The sequence below is a fragment of the Colossoma macropomum genome, unplaced genomic scaffold, assembly GCF_904425465.1.
Source record: "Colossoma macropomum unplaced genomic scaffold, Colossoma_macropomum, whole genome shotgun sequence".
NCBI classification, from domain to species: Eukaryota; Metazoa; Chordata; class Actinopteri; order Characiformes; family Serrasalmidae; genus Colossoma; species Colossoma macropomum.
This window is the reverse complement of record NW_023494787.1, coordinates 21,596,015-21,622,533: the sequence shown is the minus strand read 5'-3', so window position 1 is coordinate 21,622,533 and position 26,519 is coordinate 21,596,015. Positions and strand designations below refer to the sequence as shown.

Here is a 26,519-nt window from a genome sequence, read left to right as displayed (position 1 = left end):
TCAAAGGGGAATTAACGTTACAACGATTTTTAAAAAAAGGTATTTAGTTAAATCGTTCCGATGTAAATAGTCACTCGGAGCGGTTTGATGTGAAACAGTGAGTTGCAGAAGCAAATTCCGACTCACATTTCTGTATTACGACCCTTGTGATAGGAGCCAGGGGTCACAATGTCTACAACACGAACAGAATAATTTTATTTAATTTGGGATCTTTCTGTTTTACATTAAAGTGGCCTGCATGTACCTCTCCGTCATGAATGGAAAAAAAACGAGCCAAACTTTCCTCAAACTATCGTAAAACAATGTCTCAAGACGCTTTTAGAGGCGTTAAACGATTAGGACGTCTGGTTCCTATCACCACTAATGTAAATCATTCTGGCTAAGTAACTTTCTATAGAATGACTATGTTTACATCTAAACTATTAATTTGTGCAGAAAGTTAGAAAAGCCCCCTTTAAACTAGTGGAAATGGACACAATCCGTACACACAGTCCTGATAGATGGTCTGCAGTTAACATAGGCTGTGTTTAAGATTTTTGCCAATCCGATTGAATACAATCCGATTACAGATTCAGACTGAGGTGTTTATATGCACACTCTATTCAACGATTTGATGGAAAATCTTCGTTTACATGCTCACTACAAGTAATCCGATTCAAAATGACGCGCATACGTGGAGTAGCGTTTAGAGTAAACGTTACCATGACAACGAACATCACGTGAGGTCCAGTCCGCGTGATATGAGTTTCCAGTTGGCGCGCTTGGGTTTTAATTGCTTTAAAATGATGTCAGACGTGCTTCACATGTGCTTATAAAGGAAGCGGCGAGAGGAAGACGTCGTGTTCTGAGACTCATAAGCTGGTCGTCCGTCCCACCGCCGTCTTTTAAAGCTCAGAGCATAAACTTCGTCTCCTCTGCAGACCAGTTTCTGCTCCGCCATGCTGAACGGTATAAACTTTCGCCATGACGCGACGCACATGCGCAGAACATACTTACACGTTCCGATTGGAATGTAATCGGATTCAGGCGTTTACATGGCTATTATTCTTCTATTTAACGGATTATTTAGAAGTTTACCCACCTCGTTCAATCGGATAGAAATTGTATTCCGAATGGCCTCAATCGGACTAGTCTATTCCGATTGAGGTGTTTACATGGACGTGTTCTATTCCGATTGAGCTATTAGTCGGATTATTAACGGATTATCAGGCTGCATGTAAACGTGGCTATAGACACAGAAGACCCAGATACTACTGTAGGCAACTGTGGTGTCTCTGCCCAGAAATACATATAATATAAAATACTTTATTTTACATTAGATACATTTCACATATATTGTTTTATTCTAACATGTAATTCAAATGCTTAAGTGCATTAAGCTAAATACATCTTGGCCATATTCATACATTTTTAAATGTATTTGATAAACGTACTTTACTCCCTTTCCATATGGATGAACTTTCTGATTACAGCTAGTACGTTAATAATTGATCTCCCTCTACATGTATAATGAAATGTTGACACCCTGACAAATACTAGTACATTATTCTGTAGTAAAAACCTAATAAATTTTATTACAGAAACAAATGCCTATTAAAATTATTTTAATATGTAAATAAAATGTAGCCTCTGAAGCCTAGCCTCCAAAATCTAGTTCAAAGCTGCCTTTTAAAGTGGTCGGAGGACACAGCTGCACTGTTATCTCTGATATTGAACACACAACTCATTTCTATTTTCCCCTCATTTATAATGACCAGTGAAAAGAATATGTGATTAATTTGCTTCCACCAACATACTGTAAGTACATTACTGAGCACAAAGAAAACGCCCAAACATTTCCACAAACTTCTCTTGTTTTGCAACTGATTTATTGAAAATACAAAGTGGTAAAGTGAATAAAAATCAATGATTTACCCACAAGATGCATCAGCATGACTTATACAGCAACACATCTTTGGTCTGTGCAATACAGTTGCAGGGCAAAAACAGCCCATCAAATGTAAACAACTGGTGAACCACTAGGAGCCCTTAACTAGTTATCATAACTTGACCTGACCACGTGCATCAAGTAAACAAAAAAAATGTTACAAAGGCATTGATATAAAAAGTAGTAGTGATCTGAAAATAACAGGATCACACATACAAAGGTGTAAACTTAAACAAATCAATGAAAATTTACTGAAACCACAGTGACTTTCCCCCTTAGAGGCCAACAAGCTGACCCAAAGAAGCAAATGCAAACAGGGAGCAGTCAGTTAATATTCTAACAAGAACAAATAGCCTAAACAAAATAGTTTATCTGGTAGATACAGTGTTTTTGGTCTACCAGCCGTACTGAAAACCTTTGTTAAGGCTGAAATGGTCCTTAACTTAATTGGGACAGGAATGATCCCAAGACACTCCAGAGGGAACACATACGGTTTAGGGCGACTAGGCTGGAAATATGAGGGGCCTGGAATTTGTAATTCAGGCTGCAGTTACTTGTCTGGTCCACAAGGTGGCAATGTAGTACATGATGAAGTGACCAGTCTGTCCCTCTCTGCCCCACTCTGAGAGCTGTTCCTAATTCCAGGAGCACCACACAAAGTAGGCCGGAGCCCATCGTTGTGGGGTTTCTGTGACATTGACGACCCTCACAAAGAGGAGAGGAAGTCTTTCAGACCCCCTTTCTTACTCTTCTGGCTATCATCAAGCATCAGGAGCTTCCTAAGGCGAGAGAAAGCGGACTTCTTCCCACTGGCTGACTTTGATGAGCTGCTGGTGTTGGATGATTTTGACCTATAGAGGAAGAGATATTAAAGTAGATAAGTTATATTGGTTGTGTTCTACACAGCAAACTTAGAGATCCACTCAACTCTTCAAAACACCAACAGACTACATATCGGAGTATGTATGTGTATGTAGTATATATACAGTCATATGCAAAGGTTATATATGACAAAAGGTTACTTACACTTTCACTTACTCGTTTTCTAAGTGAAAATAAGTTAACACACCCTCAAAAATGAACAAACTTTTCCTGCACAGTTTAGCATAATTTCTATGTATCTGCTTAGTTTTACATATTAGAAAACAATAAAACACAGAATATAAAATGTACTATGGCCTTTGCACAGGCCACACTTCTTGTTTTATTTTCTCCCCGAATATGTTAAATTCAGCAAATAAACAGTAACTGTGCATTAAAATATGTGGACGTTTGCTCTCATTAAAGCATGTGTGAACTTATTTTCACTTACAAATTCAAGAACATGTCATTTACAAAACATGTCATTTGGGCACGCTGGGTGCCCAAACTTTTGTATATGACTGTATATACACTACTTCTTGAACACTAAACAACTACATATATCAAAGAGACAGATTTAGACCAGTTATAAAGAGCCTATAAACAACAACAATCAGTAACTGCATAAACTGTTTAGTTACAAACAGCTGATTGGATGTGAGCACTTCATGCCATCTTCTTATTTTTCTATTTTTTTTAGAAACTATTAGTATTTATTTCTAGCCATTTTTTTCTACTGTTTCTTCTTAAATAGTTTATTTTAGCCAAATTATAGAAAATATATTGCTTGTTTTTTTAGCCCTTATTAAATGTGCCACTACTGTTTTGTTGGATTGTTTTAACCATTCCAACTTGTATGCAAACATCAGAAAAACTAAATATACTTATAATGTGTTGTAAAAATGTATACAGTTTTGCCATATTGGCCACTCTTCCAATACAGTGACATAACCTTTGCTCTGAGGACAGCACAACATGTAAAGTGGCTTACGCTGGTGTTCTGCCTGGTGTTTTCTCGTGGATCCCAGACTTTGGAGTTGATTTGTTCGCTGACTGAGGTGTCCTGCGCTTGCTCGTACTCGCTGGGGTGCCATAGGTCTTCGAAAAGGAAGCCAGAAAATCCCTGTTTACTCCAACTTGCCTGGATGTCTTATTACAGGCGTGACAGGTGGCCATCTAGTGGAGACGGAAATAAATAAATAAAGCTTTATGGTGGGAATGTATAAAAGGAAGGAAAGCTGGGTGGAAGTTTGTGGTGTTAGGTGCAAGGATCCAAAATCAGCAGCTTTAATGAATCATGCGTTTGGGGTGGCAGCTATGCTGGGATATCTGATCTACAACTGCATACAACAGAGCAGGGGACTTCACAGAGTCATCATGGGGAGTACAACATGTACCTTGTAAGATCACCTCCTGCGTCAACAACTTATATGAACTAGGCTACATCAATGGTTATGTGCTAAGAAGCAAAGCCACTTATTTTCAAAAAACTAAATTAGTTTTACTCTGTTTCAGCACAACTCATCCATACCAAACACTAAGTAAAGACCTACAGTGAAACAGCCACCACAAGGACATAACCTTTTATCTCAAACAGCACAAAGCATGCACAAGCTCCTTTTTCACCACCAGACCGAAACGCTTTCTTCAGCAGAAAGCAACAGGAGGCACACTCTGACTTAAACTGACCAACAATGCAATAACTTCACTTTACAGACCACCTCTTACTCAATCACTTCCCCAGACACATCAAACATAGGCTGCACAGCCTGTATACATATCCATTTATCATTAAACTCACAGTCTCAAAACAGACAAAGCAAGAAGTTTCTTTACAACAGTTAAAACTCACCGAGATAAAAGTAGCCATGCTTGTTGAAAGGAACAGGTGGTGGAGCTGAAACGAGGCTCGATCAGATGGATACAGGTTGTCTGTATACAGACTGCATGCACAATATTATAAAGCAAAGCGGCACAGACACATAGGCATTCGTCCAATCAGCTCACTGGAGGCGGAGACTCTGACTAATTCTGAGTTCTCATTGGTTATCAAAACAAAATGAAGCAAAATAATTCATTTTTATTAATTAAACAAAGCAGTACTGGATCTAAGCACTAGAAGAGACTATAATCAGCACTGTACTACAAAAAGTAATAGGAAGTCAATCTTTTTTATTACCATGTAGGATTTAACCATTTTTTATCAGATCAGCTTGTTCTGGACCGTAATCTAACAATTTTAATCAATAGTCTATACAAGCAAGAGAACTCTTCAATTATTTCTGCATTAACAAATTTGACAAATAATTATTTTTGATATTACTTGAAAAGTCAATTCAATTAACATTTTGTCACATTAAAGGTATAATTATTAATAATTATACCTTTAATGTGTACCTTTAATTATAATTAATAATTTTGGGGGACAACGTAGGAGAGAATGAAACATATCAGTGACTTAAAAGGGTCCTTTACTACCTTTGGCTTAAACACTCTAAAGCTAAAAGCTGAGGGTGCCAACGATGGCAGCAGCGATTATGGATGTGATGACTATAGTGCATAACAGTAAAAGGTGCTCGTAAAAAGATGAGCTCTCCTTATGTAGCTAAAAACATTGGTACAAAACCCCGGACACAGAATATAGCCTCCATCAGAGGCAGAAAGTGCTCCCAAAATATCTTTCTCACCATGACAACAATCTGGCTATAAAACAAACCCATAAAACACACCATGAACCAGTTTATAACAAATACCTTCAGCTTTCTGATCTTAATAGGCTGCAGGAACAGGACATGGGAAGAAACAGAGCATTAAGAGCTTATGCTAATTTATAGTCATACTCCTATTTACCTAATTTCAGCCTTATAACAACTTGTTTCAGGCCAGCTAATAGAGTTCCTCTGTAGTAGGGCCATGTAGTGGGGGGCAATATATCATCTACACTGGTCACACAACAATATTGATTTTTAGTTTTAGTAATATTGATTTATAACAAAAGCATAGTTAACTGTGATGTACAGTCATATGAAAAAGAATAATACCCCTCGTCAAATTACGTTTTGTTGATTTTCTAAGTAAAAATAAGTTAACATTCTTTCTGAATTTTTCTGTTAATTTTAATGTACAATTTCTATATCTGCTGAATTTAACATATTGGGAAAAAACCCAAATATAATATGTGCCATTACTTTTGCCCAGGCCACATTTTGTGCCCCTCCCAGTATTAAATTTAAGTTTATAGATAACTTAATCAATAAATAATAACTTTCTGTCTGATTAATGTATTAAATACTGTGTAAGCTTTGGTGTAATTTTAAGAAAAGCAAAATAGAACAAAACAAGTGATGTCAGGTTTGTAAGATATCGTTTGAGTACCAGTATTCAGGAATGTTGGTAATCAATTTTATTAATGCAGGCTACAATATTGTCTAATATGATATAATTTAGAAATGCTGTGATGTTTTATAAATATCACCCAGCGTCAGGGCCATGAAATGGCTTTTGATGGTGATGTGTACGGAGACCTCTGCAGTGGAGTAACGATGGGAACAGAGCTCACACTAGAAAGAGAAACTCTCCTCTTCCTCAAAGATAATCCTACCATAAATTCCCTTCCAGGATACATATAAACACACCGCCTTGCAACATTATAGTTAACACATTAGTCAAACAGCAGATGTACTGGGATAGCTGAAGTTTTATTTTTCGCCATCACATGCAAGTCTAATTTCCTGCAATCCACAGACATGTATCCTGTGCTATTTAATGCACATGCACGGTCGGGTTACTACAGCAGGAAGAATCTGCGGGTCCTCCGAAGCATGCACATACCACCAAAAACTCAGCGGCTCCAACGAGATTGATGCAATCAGTCAACAGCAGCTGTGTGCACAGAGAGCGGCAGGGAACAGAGAGAGAGAGGGAAGTGAACTGAGACCAGCTGTATTTAGTTTAGTGTTGGGCAGACTACACAGTCATACCTGAAACGTCAGCATGACATGCACATATGTGTCACTTTTTACATGATGTAATGCAGAATGAAGAACAGCTCTCCATAACATTAAAGGTAGTGATTAACCATTTTGGAGAAAATATCTAGTTGTGATTTTTCTGACCAAAATTGCGATTTAAATGTGATCATTTTCTATAAATTAAGCTCCAGTGTCCTCATTTGTATGTACAAATTTGTTCTTAAAATGAGCATCTGTGTAAATTTACTCATAAAATGTGAGATTTAGAATGATATTCAAGTATGTTTATAAATGAAGCCCCAAGCTTTTTGTAAAACAATGCTAGAAAGACAGTATAAATCGATATGCAGCTCTTGCAAGTGCAATATGATTAATTGTTCAGTCCTAATTAAAGACACAAACATTTCACATGAGAAATTTTGAAAAAAAAAGTTCACTTTAATTCGCTACTAGTGGATACAAGTACATGCAAAATGGGTTTGCTGAGGTCTTATGGTCATTTCTGTCCTTCTGGGAGGTGTCAGCTTCTCTTCAGACCCACCAAAGCCCCAGACAGGACTGGCTCCGACTGGAGTGCTTAGCTTTCTACACGCTTCCTGAACACTCTCTCGTACACACATGCACAAAATCAATCCAGCAGATGGGCTCTTTGTTATCTATTAATAGGCCAGGCTCCTAAAATACACTACTAGCCGCAAGCTGGGCTAGGCTGGCTGCTGTGACCTTGGTACTGTGGTTTAGTAGACACAGCTGCCCTTGATACACAAAAGCAGCAAACATGTGGTGTGTGTGTATGAGTGAGTGAGTGTGCACCGTTATCGAAACACTGAGACCCATCTGCTCTCCATGACGATTGATCCCTTTTGCCCAATCTTGGGCAGGCCACTCCAGGGGGAGTGAAAACAGGATCTCACCAACATCAGGAACTGCATACAGACTTGGGGGTGGGGTGGGATACTGTTTTCACTTGGCAATTAGCAGCAATTAGAAGACAGGGCAAATTTAAGGCCAAAGTCATTCACGTGATCCTACTATTGTGTTTATGTACATTGAAGGTTCAAAGAAAAATGCTCTGAGCCATCAGTGTTGTTAGTATAGAAGTAGAAGCATAGAACAGAAAGCCAGATGCATGTCAGGTTAAACACTAAAATCTCTCCAAAGTAGGGACAATATGCAATGTTGAAACAAAAGGAAATACGCTATATTACAGATACAAATACAATATATTTAGCACAGTTTCTACTGTTGGCAGAGCATTTAAGGTCTTTTCACAAGTCCAAGTTCTTCAGACCAAGAAAACAAACAAAAAGCACACACATCAATTTTAAAGTGCACACATCGATGCTAGCATTGTCATCAGAGCTCACGGTTGTTTCTGTAGTTCAGGGCTTCGAGCTGAAGTACATCCTCCCACAAACAGCACTGCTGCAGAGTGTCTGCTCCTGTATGTGTTGGTGGAACTCCCTGTGCTGTTTTATTGAACTTTTTTTTTAACAGAATGAGCTGTTACTAGTGATGGGAGATTTGGATATATGACACTATGATTTTTATGCTTGCTGCAAAATTGGAACAGACAAAAAAACAAAGAAAAAAAATAGTGCCACATTTAAAAGTACTATCAAAACTGTCAATACAAATAAATTTTATTCAGTATTTCACACACTGCACTAAATCCAATTCAAAAGAACTAGTTATGTTGTCTTTGTAATGATGTATGCAGTTTTCCAGCATTCTTTAAGTACTGATGATTTCTACCATACGCCCAGAGAAGTATATTGTAACGTAATTTGTCATGATAATGATAAACATTGTCATATTGCCCAGTCCCAGCTGTTACCCAGTGTCTATGTCTTTGAGTCACACTGAATAAAAGAAAAATGAGGACTTTTAGGCACTATTTGATGGATCTCTTTCATCTTCCTCTTCACTGCCAAAACACTTTACAATGACTAAACATTAAACTATAATTAAGCAAGAAAAAATGTTCTTTCCAATAGCATTTTCTCTGTGTGGCAGAGCACCAGTTGCATTCACTTACGCAGGGCAACTCCCTGCTCTCTGCAGTGTTTGTATAAATAAAGTAAAACGAGGAGCCGCATTTATAAAATATTTGCATGCACAGATTTGATCTTAAAAGGCTGTAGTTGAAAATTCACATTTATGTTGGGATTTATAAGTAAATTTGAAGTGAAAATGTGCATAAACTAATGTAAGTTACATTCAATTTGATGTGCAATTTGATTTGCAGTCGTGCTGAAGTTGAAGCTTCTGAAGTGTGTTTTGATTCAATGGATTTTTTTTGTTCTTTTCTAAGTCCAGAAAAGCAATATCCATGGTAATCAAATGCACATTAAGATTTGGTGAAGAAATGCTGGAGTATTGCTTTAATCCAGGCTGTGCTGGAGTAGGTTAGAGCCACAGGTTGATTTAAGAACATGTGCATCAAGACCTTGAGCTTATTCTGAGCTTATTCCAAGGAGTCAAAATATTTTTACAGAGTTAACCTAAAACTTAATAACCCAATGGGGTCAAAGCTGGTTTATGGTGATGCGGAGGGTGCCGAGAGACATACATCAGTTCATCATGTTGTCTACAACCCAGCTGTTTTTCATTCCTCATCTAAGGTGATAATAACGGATGAGGACAGAGGCACGTGCCAGATGGATTCAGTGAGTGAGTGTGCACAGGAAATGAGATACAGCGAGGCAGTTTTAAGCCTATGGCCCCAAAAACTCTGGCTGCTGTGCACTGCCCTAGGGAGGCTCAATACTACACAACAGATAGCATTTCAAAGAGGGAATCATCTCTCTATATCCACCACTAAAAGTTCACTCTTTTTAAAACCATCATAATGAAGTGGGATTGATGTACTATTTGTAGAGTTTATTTTGGTCATGGCAGACAAAATAGCCATTAACTCTGCTTGTTGACATGGGTATACCTGAGAAGGGATGCTTAAAATAATTCACTAAAGACCTGGCAGCTCTTGCACGTGAGACGCCAGCAGGTCAAGCGTCTGATTAAAACTCCAAGGCCAAACAGCCCCCACCCGTTCGCTGCTCCGTCATTTCATCCATTCACACCCACGACAGGGGTCAGTCCCTCTAGTGTTGTGGATGGAAAAAATGAGGTGAGACATCACTCTGCCTCAAATCCCCCATCAGCTCCTGGAAACAAACACTCAGGGAGCTTGAAAACATGTGGAGAGAATGCAGACTGCAATGTCAAGTTTAGGGTTGGTATTGTTTGAAATTTGCATATTCTCATAATACTTAAGATTCCTAATAACACTACAGAAAAAAGACACAGTTAACAGAATATGTTAAGAGAATGTATTAACAGAATAACTAAAATAGATTTAGAAAATGCAACACAGCTAAAACTCTCTCTCTCTCTTTAGAATAACTAATAATAATCCACACTATAATTTATCATTTATAATTTATTTTTTTTTATATAATTTATAAATCCAATCACAAAAATCCCTGCAACATGGTCCAAAAAAAGTTGTGACAAGAGCAATTAAGGCCTAGGAACATTGTGAAATGTTCAAAAAATATCCTAAACAGGTGATGGAAATAAAAAACATCCCGAAAGGCAGAGCTTTATGAGCAAGGATGGTTTGAAGCATTTACCAAAAATGCATCAACACTAGTCCACCAATTTATTAATAAAAATGTTCCTCATCCAGGGATTTTACGCATTTCACCCTCTACAGTGCATTATATCATGGAAAGATTCAGGAAATCAGGAGATATCCCTGTGCATAAAGGAAAAAGCTGAAAACTACAAATGAATGCCTATGACCTTGGACCCCTCAGATGGCACAGCAATAAAAAAATGGCATGTTTCTGTGACAGATCCCATTACATAGGGCTTAGGAATACTTGACAAACCATTGTCTATAAACATCGCCCATCGCTGCATCCAAAAATGCATGTTAAAACTGCATTATTCACAGCAGAAGTCATGTATGAACAATGTCCAGAAATGGAATGAGCCCAAAATACAACAACAAAGGCCCTGTTAATTAATTAATTAATTAATTAATTGGGCAAACTAGGAAGACTGAAAAGGTAGACTGGCTTACAAATATTAAATGCAACAGTAGAGCACTTAAGACAGCAGTATGTAGTAGTAGTAGGTATGTAGTAGTAGACAGTAAGTGTGTATGTATAAGCTCATAAGGTGGTTTACTGTTCAGATTATTTATTCCAATTGTTTCGTTCTGTATGTTTTTTCTTGTTGTTTTGTTGTTGCTTTACATACTACTTTCGTATTTTATAGTTAGCATTTGTGTTCAATAACGCTAATAAGTAACTACAGTATTGAAAAGCTGAGCTTGTGCTGAATCAGATTACACAAAACACTGGTAGATAGTGTATTATCTCACTCCAGGTGGACATTTTTAAGCTTAGGCCTTAAAAAAAGGCTAACCACACCACCACCAATACATCATGTACACAAGTACATTGCGGGCATGCGGGTCAGAGGAGACAAAGACCACCTCAAAAAACACTATGAGGTTGGTAAATATGTGCATTGGGCACCGTGCCAGCAACTGGATATTCCAACATTGGAGAATCACTGCCGAAAGAAGTTGGTCAACACTGGAGAATGTGTTATGTGAGGCATCACAATCCCCACCAACTGTACCGTTTCCACTGACAGAGCAGACTTCGTGTTCCATTACTAGGAGAACAGGACGTGCCTATGTATCATCATTCCTAAGGACAACAATGTCCAGAGCAAGTACGCAAAGAATATCACAAAGTACATGTACATGGAGATTGAAGCCAGGTGCAGATGGAACACAAAGACGAGAGTGGCTTAAATAATTGCAGGCACGCTGGAAATTACGAAGAACAGTTTCCGAGAGCAGCTCAATGTGAAAGAAATACAAAGATTGAATATCATTGCTAAGTAAAAAGCCTGAAAGGTCAGGTTGACCCCTTGCTGAAGTAAGACATGATGTTTTGAGTCATCTAGCAAAATCATGGAGCTTATTCTGGTTGCAATCTAGTCAGTCAAACGTGGCAAACAAATCCCATCAGCGTAGCCTTTCGCACAGGACACGTGCAGCAGGGATCACATGCGCACAAAACATATTTTGCTTCAAGTCTATTTTTGCCTCTTGCTTTAAGTGACTTGCAAAAGACACAAAGCCACCAGGTGATGATTTCCACTCATAACTGATGCGTTGTGGAAACATTTTGCTTTTTAAGCCTGGTATAGGTAAATGTTGTGTAATCTGAAGCTAGATGCACATACAGGATCAAAATAAGGAACTGGAATGTGCAAAATAAGTTAGCTCTAGTAGAATCTAACCACTTTTTCACAATTCCTCCCAAACTGAACACACACGCTGGGCAGCAGAGGAGCCATCGCACCCAGCTGTACGTTGGTAAGCTGCTGATGCTTGATAAACTGAAGCACTGGGAATTGCCAATGATTTTAACAGACCAAATTATTATTGGCTGTGTGTCAGTACTAATCATACCTTGTTTGGTGAGTGGATTTAAATTAAGCTGCTGTGTCTACATATTTTGAGAGGATAATTTTTCCTAATATGCATACCTAGGGATGATTTGCAAGGCTAGAAATATCCATCAAATGAAAACAAATGCAAATGACAAGGGGGTGGAGAAAGATGCTGTGCACTGAAAAGCAGTTCGCTCACATGTGACACACACACAAATGCTATGAACAGCATCTGCACACTCCAGCTAATCTTCCCCCAGAGATCCTCAGCAACTCGGTATCAGTAACACCCAGCTATGTATCGGTGTGAAGTAGCACGTATACCACCCCTTGTTTGCCACCGAGGGTTAGTACTATTACACATTACCAAACAGCTCAAAAAATCCCCCAAATTACTCAGCAGTCACCTCACATTCAAAGAGGGCTGCAGAAGACAGTAGATCTTTTTCCAGTTTAATCATCCAATACAAAGCCACTTAGCTACGAGATTTAAGCTTGAAAAGCAAGACGAATCAGGAGCTTTTCTGTTTCTGATTAAGGCACGACTGAAGCTGCATAGCAATTGCTGATCGCCTTGCACATTAAACGATAGCTTTAGAAGAGATATCATTCTTGTGGCTTAGTCTTCAGAGTTGTTTTAAGTATTAACTTCTCAAAGTCTCCACTGTGGTGGTCAAGTTCCACAGAGTAAGCCAAAGTATCATGATGGGGCTTCCACATTAGCATTCCTCCTGCTTGTTCTCCATACTAATGAGGCTGGAGAGTCAATGGCAAACATGCAGAGGGCCACATCGATGGTACTTTCCCTCTCAGCCTGAGGCACAGAAACAGCCCCTGTTATGGGCCACAGCATTTCCATTGCCCTTAGCTGGGTGAGCAGCCACTTCCTGCTATCTGTCTGTTATCCACCCTGCTGATGTGGACGAGAGACAGACATCAAACAGAGCAATGGCATTTGCATTTCCGAGAAGCTAAAACGCAAACGTCTGATCAAACTACTCTAAACCAGTCGACGTCAAAACCGGAGGCTCAGTGAGAGCAGATTCGCCTCAGACTTATATTGTCTGTTTTATGATGCACATTTACGAATACTGGAGTACCCTAGTCTAAGTCTCAGATGCTACACCCACAGAGGTACACCGATCATCTACAGTAGATATAAAAATTCTGCACACCCTTATTGAAATTGCTGCTGTTTGGTGAGGTAAACCAGCAGAAATCAAGATGAATCACATCAGACATCTTTTATGCAACTTTAGAAACACCACAATGCAAGAGAAACACCCTGACTGCATAAGCATACACACACCCACAACTAATATTTTGTCGAAGTATCTTTACGTTTATAACAGCAGTACATATTTATGTACTTTTTTGTGCCTGGACCTTTCCTTCTACTGCAAAAAAGTATCTCAAGCTCCTCAAACTCTCAGGTTTAATTGGATGTGGGGTTTGAAGCATTAACACAGAAGGGGAAATTCCTCTTCATCTTTAGCTTTTTGACAGAGGCCAGCAGGCTCTGTGACAATATCTTGATATTTTTTCCCATCTAATTTGACCAGAGCCCCTTTCCCAACTGAAGAGAATCTGTCCCAAAACATGATGCTCCAACCACCATGCTTCACAGTTGGTATGGTGTTCTTTAGCTGATGAGCTACATTGTTGTTGCACCAAATATATCTTTTAGAATCCAAGCCAAAAACATCAACCTTCAACTCAATAGATGGTTTTGGGTGATGTATTTATTTTTGGGTAAACTCTATATGGACTCCAATATCCCATAGTCCAGACATGTGCACAATGTCACAAGCAAGTGGCAGGAACTGAGTGACCAGTACCTGCCAGAAATTCCTCCAGCTCCTTTAATGTTGCTGTAGGGCTCTTATCAGTCAAACAGACCTGACCTGTCAAAGTAGGTGGTTTGTGGCCAAACTGAGTGACAAAACCCCCTAGACTCTCTGACAGTGTCCAGGAACCTAGCTTGCATGACTAGGAGTTCCCTTGCTCTGTATATCTTGGCCCAGCCCTTACACATAGGCCTGTCACAGATAATTGCCTGATCGCAGTTATTTGAGACAATTGCAATTATTTAACCTAACTTATTATTTTCCATAGTAATTAAATTTAACAATCCATCATACTGTTTCAAGACAAGCACAGTGTGATCCAGACAGATTTATTAGTTTATCAGCTTCAGACAAATAAACACACCTAAAAGAAATCACTTTGTAGCCTCTTATGCTCCTTGGAACCACCGGTGTTTCCAAAACGCACTCTGTCATATTCTTCACAACTTTCATATTTCATAAGCTACATTCAAAAGGTGGGTGTCATTTGAGAGCTGTAACTGTCTTCTTTCCAGTCAAATAGATGGGTAATGTAATTTTAAACCCTTATAATAGAAGAAGCTGAACAATTTTTTTTGTCTACTGAAAGTTGACCCATTTTTCCACAAATCTGGGCTATAAACTATAAACAGATGGTGTCTCTTCAGTGATCTGCTCTGTAAAAAATATTTTTATAAAATAATACAAAGAGCGTCTAAGATTTTTGGCTTTCAGCAGTAAATTGTAAGCATATAGCAATATGTGTATGATCATAAAACATATTTTCTGTTAATTTGAGGGGAGCTTTTACAAAAAATAAATAAATTAATTAATTAATTAAATAAAAATTTGCATTTATTTCATGCAGTTACTGAATAATTTGCCTTAAGATTTGGTCATGTAAAGTCAGATGGACAAACCAAAATATACCCTGGAGCATAACTAATCAAGGATCAGGGCCAATGTTTAACACAACCAAGGACCAGCCAAATTCAGAATGACAATCTAGTCTAGGAAAAGATATAACTGTGTTATTACACGCTTGGAGGAATGTTTGTTAATTTGATATTTAGGATAGCCAATGCAAATTTTAGCATGTATTCATGCTGAACAAGTGTTTTTCGCTTAAATTTTCAGTCTCAATAGAAAAATGCAATGTTTTGGTTTGTTAGACTCTTGTTACACACTACAGTGCAGTGTATCACCTTGTGTTAGCTGCAAAGTAAAGACACAGCTAAGCAAGATACTTCATCAGCCAATTAAACTGCTTTAGACTTTAGAACAAAACAGACAATTAAATCGTTACTCGCTATTATTTGGATAATAACTAATCATCAGCTCAAATTTCATGATCGTAACAGGCCTACTTATAAACCCAGATCCAACCAGGTCATTAATAAGCCCTTTCTGAACTGAAAAAGTGTGTGTTAAAGCAGAAAGAAGAATGCAAAAATGTGCATGACAAGGGTAATCTAAGACCTAGACTGGGAATCACTAAAACATGACTTCAACTAGACAGAGCTCCTCGTGGTGTTTATTTTGAGCTGTAAGTGCAGTGCACTCAGTCTGATGTAGATTCTCACCAGAACATTGGAGGCCTTTTTGAATTTCTGGAGAACTTTGCTTTCTTCTGCACTGAGTCTCCTGCGGGCTGCGTCTTTCCTGAGCAGCTTCCTCACCTGTGCTGATGGCCTTCGCTTGGGCCGCACCCGCACATGGCACTCACCCGGCTGGCGCCACTGGAAACAGAAGGGGCAGAGCACAGACTCTGGCAGGGCAGGAGCTAAAACACAGGACAATACCTCATGAGAGTTTTGGCCTGCTAACTAAATACAACAGGTGATATCATGTGCTATTCTGAGGCTGGCAGGTATTTCTTTCATGTATCGGATAAAAGTTCTTACAGCTTTTCCAATACGTGGTCATCTACCTCTGCTGAGAGGCAGGCTTTAGGCCTGGGAAAGGGCCAGTGTGTGTGTGTGTGTGTGTGTGGAGCCTGGTTTTATTATATGGGACTGAGGGCACTGCTTAGCTGGCGGTACTTTTCTTTTACTAACTCTAAATGTCCCCACAGTGTTTTATAAACACTGTACCTCCATTACCAAAGATCAGCCAAGGTCAGAGTGACAATCCAGTCTAGGAAAATAAACAACACTGAAGGAATAAAGTGCAATTGCCACATAAAACTTACCACTCCTCTGATGCCTCTGCCTGAAATAAAGACAAGAAAAGGTATGGTTATCTGGTAAGTCTGCAACGGTTTCATGTTTCATTTCCTATAAAAATATCCTGCAATTTGTTTCCAACAGATCAGCTGGGCAAGGTGCAGGAATGTGGCTGAGAGAAGCACTTCGTCACACTGCATCCTGTCAGTTTCCATGAAACAAAAATGTTTAATAGGCTCGACACAATCCAAGCATTATATTCTAATGTAAGAAAACTAGGAAACGTGAGCTATTCTCTCCAACCAAAGTGGCTCACACATAATAAGCATCAACAATTCACAGACAGCCATCCCAAAATAATACTCAATGCCTTCATTTCCCTTGAGCCTGTGTGTGCATTGGTCTTATTTTTGGAATACAGCACTATTTTAATAACCCACTTCACCTAAGCCTTCTAAATCCTTTCTAAAATTAGTACACATAATGCTAATAATTGAACACTAAAATTAGGCATGTTGAGACATATGTGCAATGTTTGTGAAACTACGAACAGATGCTTTTTATTATAATAAACCTTCTTATAGCTAGCAGGTGCCTGCATCGGCAGTGATCTACTGCCAGTGCCAAGCACCATGAGTCCTCAGAGAGCACTCAGCCATCATGCTCTATGTGCTGACAAACTAGCCTACGCTAAATATCTTGAAATATTTCACACAGCCAAACAAACATGTCAGTCAAGGCCAAAGCTGGAGGTGTAAAAATGCATCAATCCACTGTGATGCACTGATTTAAAGGCAGTGATTCAAGTGCACTGATTTTGAAACACTGGATTACATTAGAATTGATTATTAAAACTGATAAACCAATATTTTATATATTTCAGAGAGTATGTCCTCATTTTTTTTAGCCAAAAGAAAACTTTCAAATGTAAAAATACTGCTGTCCTGCAAAAAAGCTTCCGCAAAAAAATAATCAAATTAAATTGTGGTGAAATTTTAATGATGCACTGGATCATTTCCTAAAGAATCATAACTGAACTGAATCACTGCAAAGTCAGATTTACACCCCTTTAAAAAAACGCAGCTTCTCTCTGCTGAAGTATGCATTATGAGAATTTAATTGCAGTTGAGATGATAAGCAATTTTGGAAAATTGATACATCTGGAGATATTACGGATAAATATTAATACTTTCATTGCGCAAAAACATACAGTGGTGTGAAAAAGTGTTTGCCCCCTTCCTGATTTCTTATTCTTTTGCATGTTTGTCACACTTAAATGTTTCAGATCACCAAACAAATTTAAATACTAGACAAAGATAACACAAGTAAACACAACATGTAGTTTATAAATGAAAGGTCTTCATTATTAAGGGAAAAAGAAATCCAAACCTACAGGGCCCTGTGTGAAAAAGTGATTGCCCCCTAAACCTAATAACTGGTTGGGCCACCCGTAGCAGCAACAACTGCAATCGAGCGTTTGTGATAACTGGCAATGAGTCTTTTACAGCGCTGTGGAGGAATTCTGGCCACTCATCTTTGCAGAATTGTTGTAATTCAGCCACATTGGAGGGTTTCCGAGCCTGAACCGCCTTTTTAAGGTCATGCCACAGCATCTCAATCGGATTCAGGTCAGGACTTTGACTAGTCGACTCAAGTCTTAATTTTGTTCTTCTTAAGCCATTCAGAGGTGGACTTGCTGGTGTGTTTTGGATCATTGTCCTGCTGCAGAACTCAAGTGCGCTTCAGCTTGAGGTCACAAACAGATGGCCCGACATTCTCCTTCAGGAATTTTTGGTAGACAGCAGAATTCATGGTTCCATTAACCACAGCAAGTCTTCCAGGTCCTGAAGCAGCAAAACAGCCCCAGACCATCACACTACCACCACCACATTTTACTGTTGGTATGATGTTCCTTTTCTGAAATGCTGTGTTACTTCTACACCAGATGTAATGGGACGTACACCTTCCAAAAAGTTCAACTTTCGTCTCATCAGTCCACAGAGTATTCTCCCAAAAGTCTTGGGGATCATCAAGATGTTTTCTGGCAAAACTGAGGCGAGCCTTTATGTTCTTTTTTTCTCAGCAGTGGTTTTCGTCTTGGAACACCGCCACACAGGTCATTTTTGCCCAGTCTCTTTCTTATGGTGGAGTCATGAACACTGACCTTAACTGAGGCAAGTGAGGCCTGCAGTTCTTTGGATGTTGTTGTGGGGTCTTTTGTGACCTCTTGGATGAGTCGTCGCTGCACTTTTAGGGTCATTTTGGTCGGACGGCCACTCCTGGGAAGGTTCACCACTGTTCCATGTTTTCGCCATTTGTGGATAATGGCTCTCACTGTGGTTCGCTGGAGTCCCAAAGCTTTAGAAATGGCTTTATAACCTTTTCCAGACTGATAGATCTCATTTACTTTGTTTCTCATTTTAAGAAGGGGCAATCACTTTTTCACACAGGGCCCCTGTAGGTTTGGATTTCTTTTTCCCTTAATAATAAAGACCTTTCATTTATAAACTACATGTTGTGTTTACTTATGTTATCTTTGTCTAATATTTAAATTTGTTTGGTGATCTGAAACATTTAAGTGTGACAAACATGCAAAAGAATAAGAAATCAGGAAGGGAGCAAACACTTTCACACCACTGTAGGTACATATCAAGGTATGTACAGTTACAAAATTAATATATCTAGGTCAGTTTTCATTTGCGGCAGAGGGGGCAACAAAGCCTTGAGGCCTTTTCACACCGAGTCCAAGTTTTGCCACAAAAAACAAAAATGCACAGCAAGTTTTGAAAATGTACACGTTTACATTAAAACTATTTTTCACATCAGAGTTCATGGTTGCACATTGCTTGCTCTCATCTTTTAGCACTCAGAGCTCTGAGCCAAAGCAGAGCCTCAAACATCACATGCACACAGCACTTTCTGTACAGCCTTAAACTCTTTTTTTTGGAATGGGCTGTTACTCAATGTCCGCATGTTTGAGTCACAGTGGCTAAAAGAAAAAAGATAACTTTGTTGCTGACTCTACTCAAAATGGAAAAATGGAGGCACCATTTTCCATTGCTCAGTTTTGTTATTATATCACTGTGATGTTGATTCGAACAGGACAACTATTACTGAGGGCGCTCGGAGTTCGACAAATTATAGAAGGCAATTTGCTCCAAAATCATTATTTAGCAGACTTAAAAAAACGTGTAAAAACGGACATCGCAGATTAGTATTGGATTAAAAGCAGGGACCTTGTCAGTAATTACTAATTACAGCGCTTCCTCAAGTAAACGCAATTCAGCTCGAACAGCTGCAAGAACAGCCCATTTTGTATTCACTGCTTCTGAGACACACAACCAACATATTTACTTATATCCATCTGTTCAGCCCACAGCAGTTTAGCCCCACCCACTCACACTGAACCTCTAAGCAGTGTTTCGCCTGTGCTTTCTGAATGAAGCACAAACCAGGACAGTCAATCAGAACAATTTTTTCTTATGTGAGTCTTGGGGTGTTTTCACACTAGAGTTTTTTTGATCAGTGAGCTCCGTACATTTGGTCAAACGTGAAAGCTGTTTTCGAGCCCGGAAGCGGTCCAGAGAACCGATCTGCTGCTGTCTGCTGTGCATGTGGAAGCTGTCCATTCCCAGCGTCACCCATGCTGTTATGTGATTGGTTCATTTTGTAACGTGACTGTCACTGATCTGACTTATCACGTCATTCCCCTTTTCAAGTTTCATGTATCCAAAAAGTGCTGTTCTTCACTGCTTTTTGTGTGTGAAAGCAAACCAATGATAAAGAGCCCCTCCATGTAAAAATTAATCATGACCATTTTTGGTGTATAAAACTACACAAATGTTATAAGTGGACCTCAAGCAAAGAAATAAATACAAAAAAAGTACTGTATGGGCCCTTTAATAATAAAAGCATTTAATAAAAAAAAGCACATTTTTTATTTCGCCACATTAAAAATCTGCTTTTTTTATTCATTAAAAAGTAACTTTGTATAAAAAGACCTCACAATGAATGAAAATGATAGTACGCCACTGTCCTGCATTTGTGCTTTAGGTCACAGTGCAACTCACTGCTGTCTGTGTTAATTAAGTCGCATCAGGACTGGGGTTTCAGATCCTGGAATGAAGCGCAGAACGCTCATTCATAAAAAAGGAATGAAAAAACAATAAGTTCTACCTATCAATTTCATGGCTGTTATCGATGTTTAATTGACAAGTAAACCTTCTGAGATTTAACCGTAAGTCTGGGAAGTTCAAAAATAGATGGGAAGTGTTTGGAACAAGCTAAAGCAGCAGTGTTTGAACCTGTCCTCTCCTGCCACATCTATTAAACACTTCTATCTGAGTAAGTCTTATAGGGATGTGACACCACCATAAAGGCCTCTTGTGCAAATCTAATTAAAATACCTCACATGCAGCTCCTTATAAGTGCACACTCAAGTCAGATAAACATCCGGGACTACACAAAACCTTCTCTGTTTCAGATGCTATCAACAAAGCTCTCGGGATGAAGAGAGCTCTCTCAGTGGACGCCTGATAACATCGAGAAAGAATGTCCTGTTCACCACAAAAGTCAGCAGATGTCCTTAATGTACATGGCAGGGGCAGTCCCAGCCAAAGGGACCAGCACAGTCTCCACTAAAGCTGACCACAGCTGGCCACGGACTGTCGCGAACACCCCGTGGTGATCTAGAGGCAGCTGCTACAACTGGACTTCATGGACGATTGGGCTTAACAGGGATAATTCCAACTGCCAAATAAGCAACCTCAGATTTTCAGGCACCCTCAGAAAATCACTTAATCAACATCGGCTGTCATAGTCCACATAACTGACATGCTGCTTCCAGTAACTTGCGTACAGGCTTGGTGTGAGTCAGAGCAATGACACCTTGCGTTTGTGGGGACAACAGAAATGCGTAGAGGGTTTAATATGTACAATAAGACAAAGACTCACTGGCTGTGGACTGAAATGACGTTTTGTCCATAAATAGCATCACATAAATAAAGCTAAACAAACTATTCCAAGGTAATCTTCTTTCCATTCAATTAATGTAACATCATCCATAAATGGCAGAAAAGTCCACAGAAGAACCCTTGAGGTTTGGGTCAGTATTTTGTTGCCACACCTCACGAAACATCCATGACAACCCAAACACAGTGATGTCCACATCTACATTTAATGATTAAGAATTAAAGCAGTACAGCCACAGTGTCCTTCACCAAGAGCCAGGACACTATGATCTAGATCTGCTCAGTAACACAACATCTCCCCCGTTGTTTTAAAAGTGGTTCAAGAGCTGAAAATAAGAGGCTAAATCATAAACAAAATTACTATTAATCCAAGCAGGATGCTAAATATTTTGGTCCAAGCCATGCAGGGTTTCTATCGCTAATTCCAGCATATCTGGGCAATTTTCTCCAACATAATATCAGTACCACTTCCTTAAATCACACACAGGTTGGGCGCTAACAGATTAACGCTGTGGGATTCAGAGGATTTAAGGCTTAAGGCACTATTTTAAATCACTTTTGACCTTTCAATAACTTGGGATAAATCTCATTCATGGGTACGGAGGTAGTGAAAAACAGTTTGATGAAAAAATAAACATTGTTTATTAAGTCAGTCACAAGCGAATGTTTGAACACCCCTGATTGCACAAACAAACTTAAATATGACATTTTCTGTGAATTTTAGTGCACAATTTCTATTTATTTGATGAGTTTAACATACAGGATAAAAAATGATAATAATGATATATATAAAATGTGCCTTAACTTTTGCACAGGCCCCAGTAGGTTCAATTCAGCAAATAAACTGCAATTGTGCATTGACTTATTTTCATTTAGAAAAAAAAAAAAATCAACAAAACATGTCAGCAGACCAGGGGTGCCAAAAATTTTGCATACAACTGTATGTATACAGGAGATTGAGAACAGTACTTGTGTGACAGGGTTGTAAGATTATAGGTTATTATGAGGCACACACCAGTGTGCACTGAGTTCAATACGTGCCAGCCGGGACACAGACATAAACAAAAAAAGAACAGCAAGTCACATGGGCATTGCTGTGTACAAGCAATGCACCTCCAGATGTTGTCATTTGCTGCCCTCAGCCGGGCATTAAGACCACAAACTCTCCACCTAACTTCATTATCATAAATATGATTAGAGCCTGACCAATTTATGTCTCACCAATACCCACCCTGGTGGTTGATGCACAGCAACTACAAAATCAACACTTGTTCCAGACTCCGAACTCCAAAGTATGTCCTATGTCAAATAAACAGTAAAACCAAATTATTTAGATTAAATTCAGTTTGCTAGCTAGAAGTGATTTATCTGACTGCTGTAAGAGGTCCACTCTGGTATGTTAAGTAGCATCGAATAGCCTATTATAGCCTACTTAAATTTTAAGCTGTCAGCAGGATGTGCTCTGTTTTATTGTGGTAGTGGGACAAAGCATATTAATGAAAAGATGCAGACAGCAATGCAGAGGCAAAAGAGCCATCTGTCAGGATTATAACGCTCTAAAAATAAAAGGAATAGTCCAATCTTTTACCTCAAAAATACATATTTACAACATAAGACACCCATAAGCAGCATGAGTTGGAGGGTCTACTGTGAGCACTAGATTGTTAATATATTCATCAAAACGTTTTACCTACTACCTTGAAAGCTTTTATTCTGGCCATCCTAACTTCAGTCACCCGTGCTTCTACATCTGAGAGAGAGGAAAGTGGAGAGCAATGCATATAGAAAGCATAATATGCATTCTGTTCAGGTCTCACTATAAGCTGGAAATAAAGTACAACTGTTGGACAACACTGCACCATTAGAACGTCTAAAAGCAATGTCTGAACCTTGCAGTCTTGTTCCATTCACTGTGGAAACTACCCTACAAAAAAGAAGTTTCTGATGAAAACATTTGACAAAACTGCTGATGGTAAACCCTGTGACACATGGCCATTTAAATTATTTATATATTAATACAAACTAGGGTTGCACAATTAATTGTATTAAAATGTGATCTCCAATCTTGATTCTCAGTGCAATTTGAATCAAGGACAACACTGAACCTCTGCCACATCACCTCAAGCATGCTGTGAAATTTCATACACTGCTACAATAATGATGATTTCCACTGTGGGATTTGCAGTGCTATGATAGCACCAAGCTAACACTGGTGTGCATTCACTTGCCCACACTGGGCTTAATGAAAGTTCTTATAAGAAAGTCTGTCCACTTGACGGCCATCTTTGCAACGCCCCTGGACAGTTATTGCCAATCATAAAAGATCAGGCTCCTATCTCTTTGAATGGGAAGAGATATATAAAACCAAAAGCCATATCAACGTTTCAAAAACAGATTTATTACATTACAGTATTATATTATATTTATAATACCATATTTTTATTTACTGTAGTGTAAGACTGAACACACTGAAAAGCAAAGGCTGTGAATGCACCACTACAACAGGAGTACCAAAGATCCAAAGTAATTTTAGTTCTTGTCATAAATTAATGGCACCAGTGGGAAAACTGCTGCTTCCCACTAATAGTAATTATGAGCTGGCGGACCGTTCAAGTGCAACGTTCCCCTGTGATCACAGCCAGAACTAATAACACGTGTAAGTGACAGGACCTTGAGTGAAGGGGCAGGTCTGCCACCTAACGGTAAACCAATGCCATTACAACAGAAGACATTCTAAAATTAAACGCTAACTGGCAAAATTAGTGTAATCCATGTTTTCGTAGTCTGTGCAGCTGGATTTATGGGCTATGCTTTTGACTGCAGAACAAATTATTTGAATATAAAAGTACTCTACTTTTCTGTCTAATGTCTTTATTAATACCCATTTTTTTAAATCTATTTTCTTATTACTGTTAATTGCAGCTTTTTGCAGTTCTACCAATGAACATACATAAAAACTTTAAACGTCTACTGATCATTTTAATGTTTTTTATTAAGTAATTGATGTATTATTACAGACATATAAAAGTTTGATTAACAATGTAATAAAATGTAAAATAATAGTGATTTCATTTTTCTTAAGTTTCAATTACAGTTATATATGTGTATTCATTACTATTACAAGTTATTTAAATGACAGATAATAACTTCATTTAAAAATTAAATTCTTGTAAAACTAATTATCTGTTTTCAAGGGTTGATAGTATAGTATAGTAGATACTATAGTAAGATATTTAAAAGCATTTAATGCTTTTTTTCAATTTTTGTAGCAACCTAGCATTAAAAATAAATGATATGCATTCTACATCCTGGTCAAGACGTCTTAAGACTGTGTCTATAGACACGTCTTTTCTTAAGACGTGTCTCAAGACGTCTTAATATGTCTTCAGACGTGTCTTAAGACATCCCAAGCCATGGTGAGAGCCGGACATGTAGGTAAGTTAGAGCTCCATGAGGAGGGTCCTGCTCTAAAACACTGCAGACAAGCCTCAAAGACCCAGAAACAGAAGTACCTGTACTTACATGAGGAACCGCGCTTGCTCTGGACACGAGTCTTTATACAGCACGGAGGCTTCCGTTAAAAACTGCAGGGTTCTGCCGCTGACCTGGACTTGCTTTTTACTGGCCATAGTTTCCTGTTTACGGCAGGCTGCAGGGCACAGAAACGATATTAATATATTTATTTACAAAAGTAAATCACGCTAAAGAATTAGCAACGCTTCTCTCTAACGACTAGCTACAGTGCGCTAGTCCAGTTGAGACTACCCACAATTCTTCACGCGCGACCATTGGACTGTGGGAAATGAAGTCCTTCGCTTTCAAGACTGTATATGAGAGTCTATGGTTTAGACTACTAAGCGTAGATTTGTAGAGGAGGGGGCGTGACGCTGTACTAGGTTCTCTGCATATATATGGGGAGTGAGAATTTAACACCAGATGAGAGCAAAAAAGTTACAGTTGCTAAGGGGTTCTTTTAATGATTCGGGATGCAGGAATACATTTCAAGGTCTTTTGAAAACAAAAAACATAAGGGCTTTATTTTATTTACATTTGTCTATATTGTATTTTGCCAAAAATAACCATACCTTCACAGAAGCTCTCTTTTTTCACGTAAGTTCTTTTTTTCGAGTGAAGTTGAAGTGAGATACTTTGCTTTTTAAGAAAATTTTAAAAATAATTCACTGCATCACAAAAAGGATCAATTTTTAGAATTCCTTTGACAGTCTGACAATTTGACAGCCAATCCAAATTAACAGAAAAGATATAGCTAATCATGAGTTTAAAGTGCCAATTTTTTTGATGAAGTATGTAGTTTGATGTAGTATGTAAACACTGTTAAAGGTTCAAAACATTCTGTTAATTCCCCAGTTCATGTAGTCTGTATAAGGAAACTAATCTGTAACAACAGCCCGTGCTGTATGCATTCTTTGTGTGATGTCACGGAAATCAATACATTTACTTTTATCCACCTATTCAGCCTATAGCAGTTTAGCCCCACCCATTCACATCGAAGTTCTAAGCAGTGTTTCACTTCCCTTTCACTAGCACAAGCACAAACACGGCAGCCAATCAGAACAGAGCTTATTTGCATATATCAGTCCTAATGGCACAATAACGAAAACAGCCTGGTTAATTGGCAGTGTTTCCCAACCCTGGTCCTGCAGGGCCCCCTGTTCTGCACACTTTAGTGAGTTTTCTGCTCTGACACACTCAGTGCAACCCACACAAGGCTTGAAACCCAGACAAAGCTAATTAGTTGCATTGGTTGTGTTGGGAGCATGAAAAACACAAGGATTTAGAAGGGATAAAGAGGTGGGAAATTGTTAATGTAAAAATACATTTTGACATGTTTTGGTATGTAAGCCCACACAAAAGCCATAAGTGGACCTTAAAAAATGTAATAATAAAATACAATAATATATAATATGGGCCCTTTAAGAAATACTAAGCTTTGTAGATGTAGAGATCTTCTATCCAACAGGTTTCAGTTGTATCCCAACTATAACATATTTTGTTCAGCTAATCAAGGACATCAGAAGGCAATAATTAGATGTATAAGGTAAAGGCTGAAGGCTGCAGGAAGGTAGATCTCTAGGAGCAGGGTTGGTGACCACTGATCTGTAGGAAGTGTTCTCCTGTAGGAGACATGAGTTGTTGATCACTGAATTAATCCAGCATGATAATCATAAATAATGACTCTGTACTTCTGGTTCATATGTTTCTACCTAGCCTACAAGAATGAAAGACTAAACTGTGGTTCGAGCTAATCAAATCTAAAAGGGGCCAGACTAGGACAGGCCTGTTGGTGTTGCAGTAGG

General features: G+C 38.7%; 1 protein-coding gene across 1 annotated transcript; it reads right to left on the bottom strand.

Moving 5' to 3' along the window:
• Nucleotides 1-1,849: 1,849 nt before the first annotated feature.
• On the bottom strand, nt 1,850-24,960 carry cunh18orf21 (chromosome unknown C18orf21 homolog). Its single transcript, XM_036566420.1, has 5 exons — nt 24,724-24,960; nt 16,258-16,277; nt 15,650-15,849; nt 3,780-3,964; nt 1,850-2,778 (listed from the first exon to the last, which is right to left on the bottom strand). The coding sequence occupies exons 1-5, from the start codon at nt 24,828-24,830 to the stop codon at nt 2,634-2,636; spliced, it is 657 nt and encodes a 218-aa protein (XP_036422313.1). The 5' UTR covers nt 24,831-24,960; the 3' UTR covers nt 1,850-2,633.
• Between the last annotated feature and the right edge of the window lie 1,559 nt (nt 24,961-26,519).

Bases quoted from the DNA above. Each gene is read 5' to 3' on its own strand.
- cunh18orf21 (XM_036566420.1), bottom strand. From the start codon at position 24,830: ATGGCCAGTAAAAAGCAAGTCCAGGTCAGCGGCAGAACCCTGCAGTTT. The intron at 16,278-24,723 runs GTAAGTACAGGT...TCTTTATTTCAG, and splicing joins GAGCAAGCGCGGTTCCTCAT to GCAGAGGCATCAGAGGAGTG. The intron at 2,779-3,779 runs GTAAGCCACTTT...CTTCCTCTATAG, and splicing joins ACACCAGGCAGAACACCAGC to GTCAAAATCATCCAACACCA.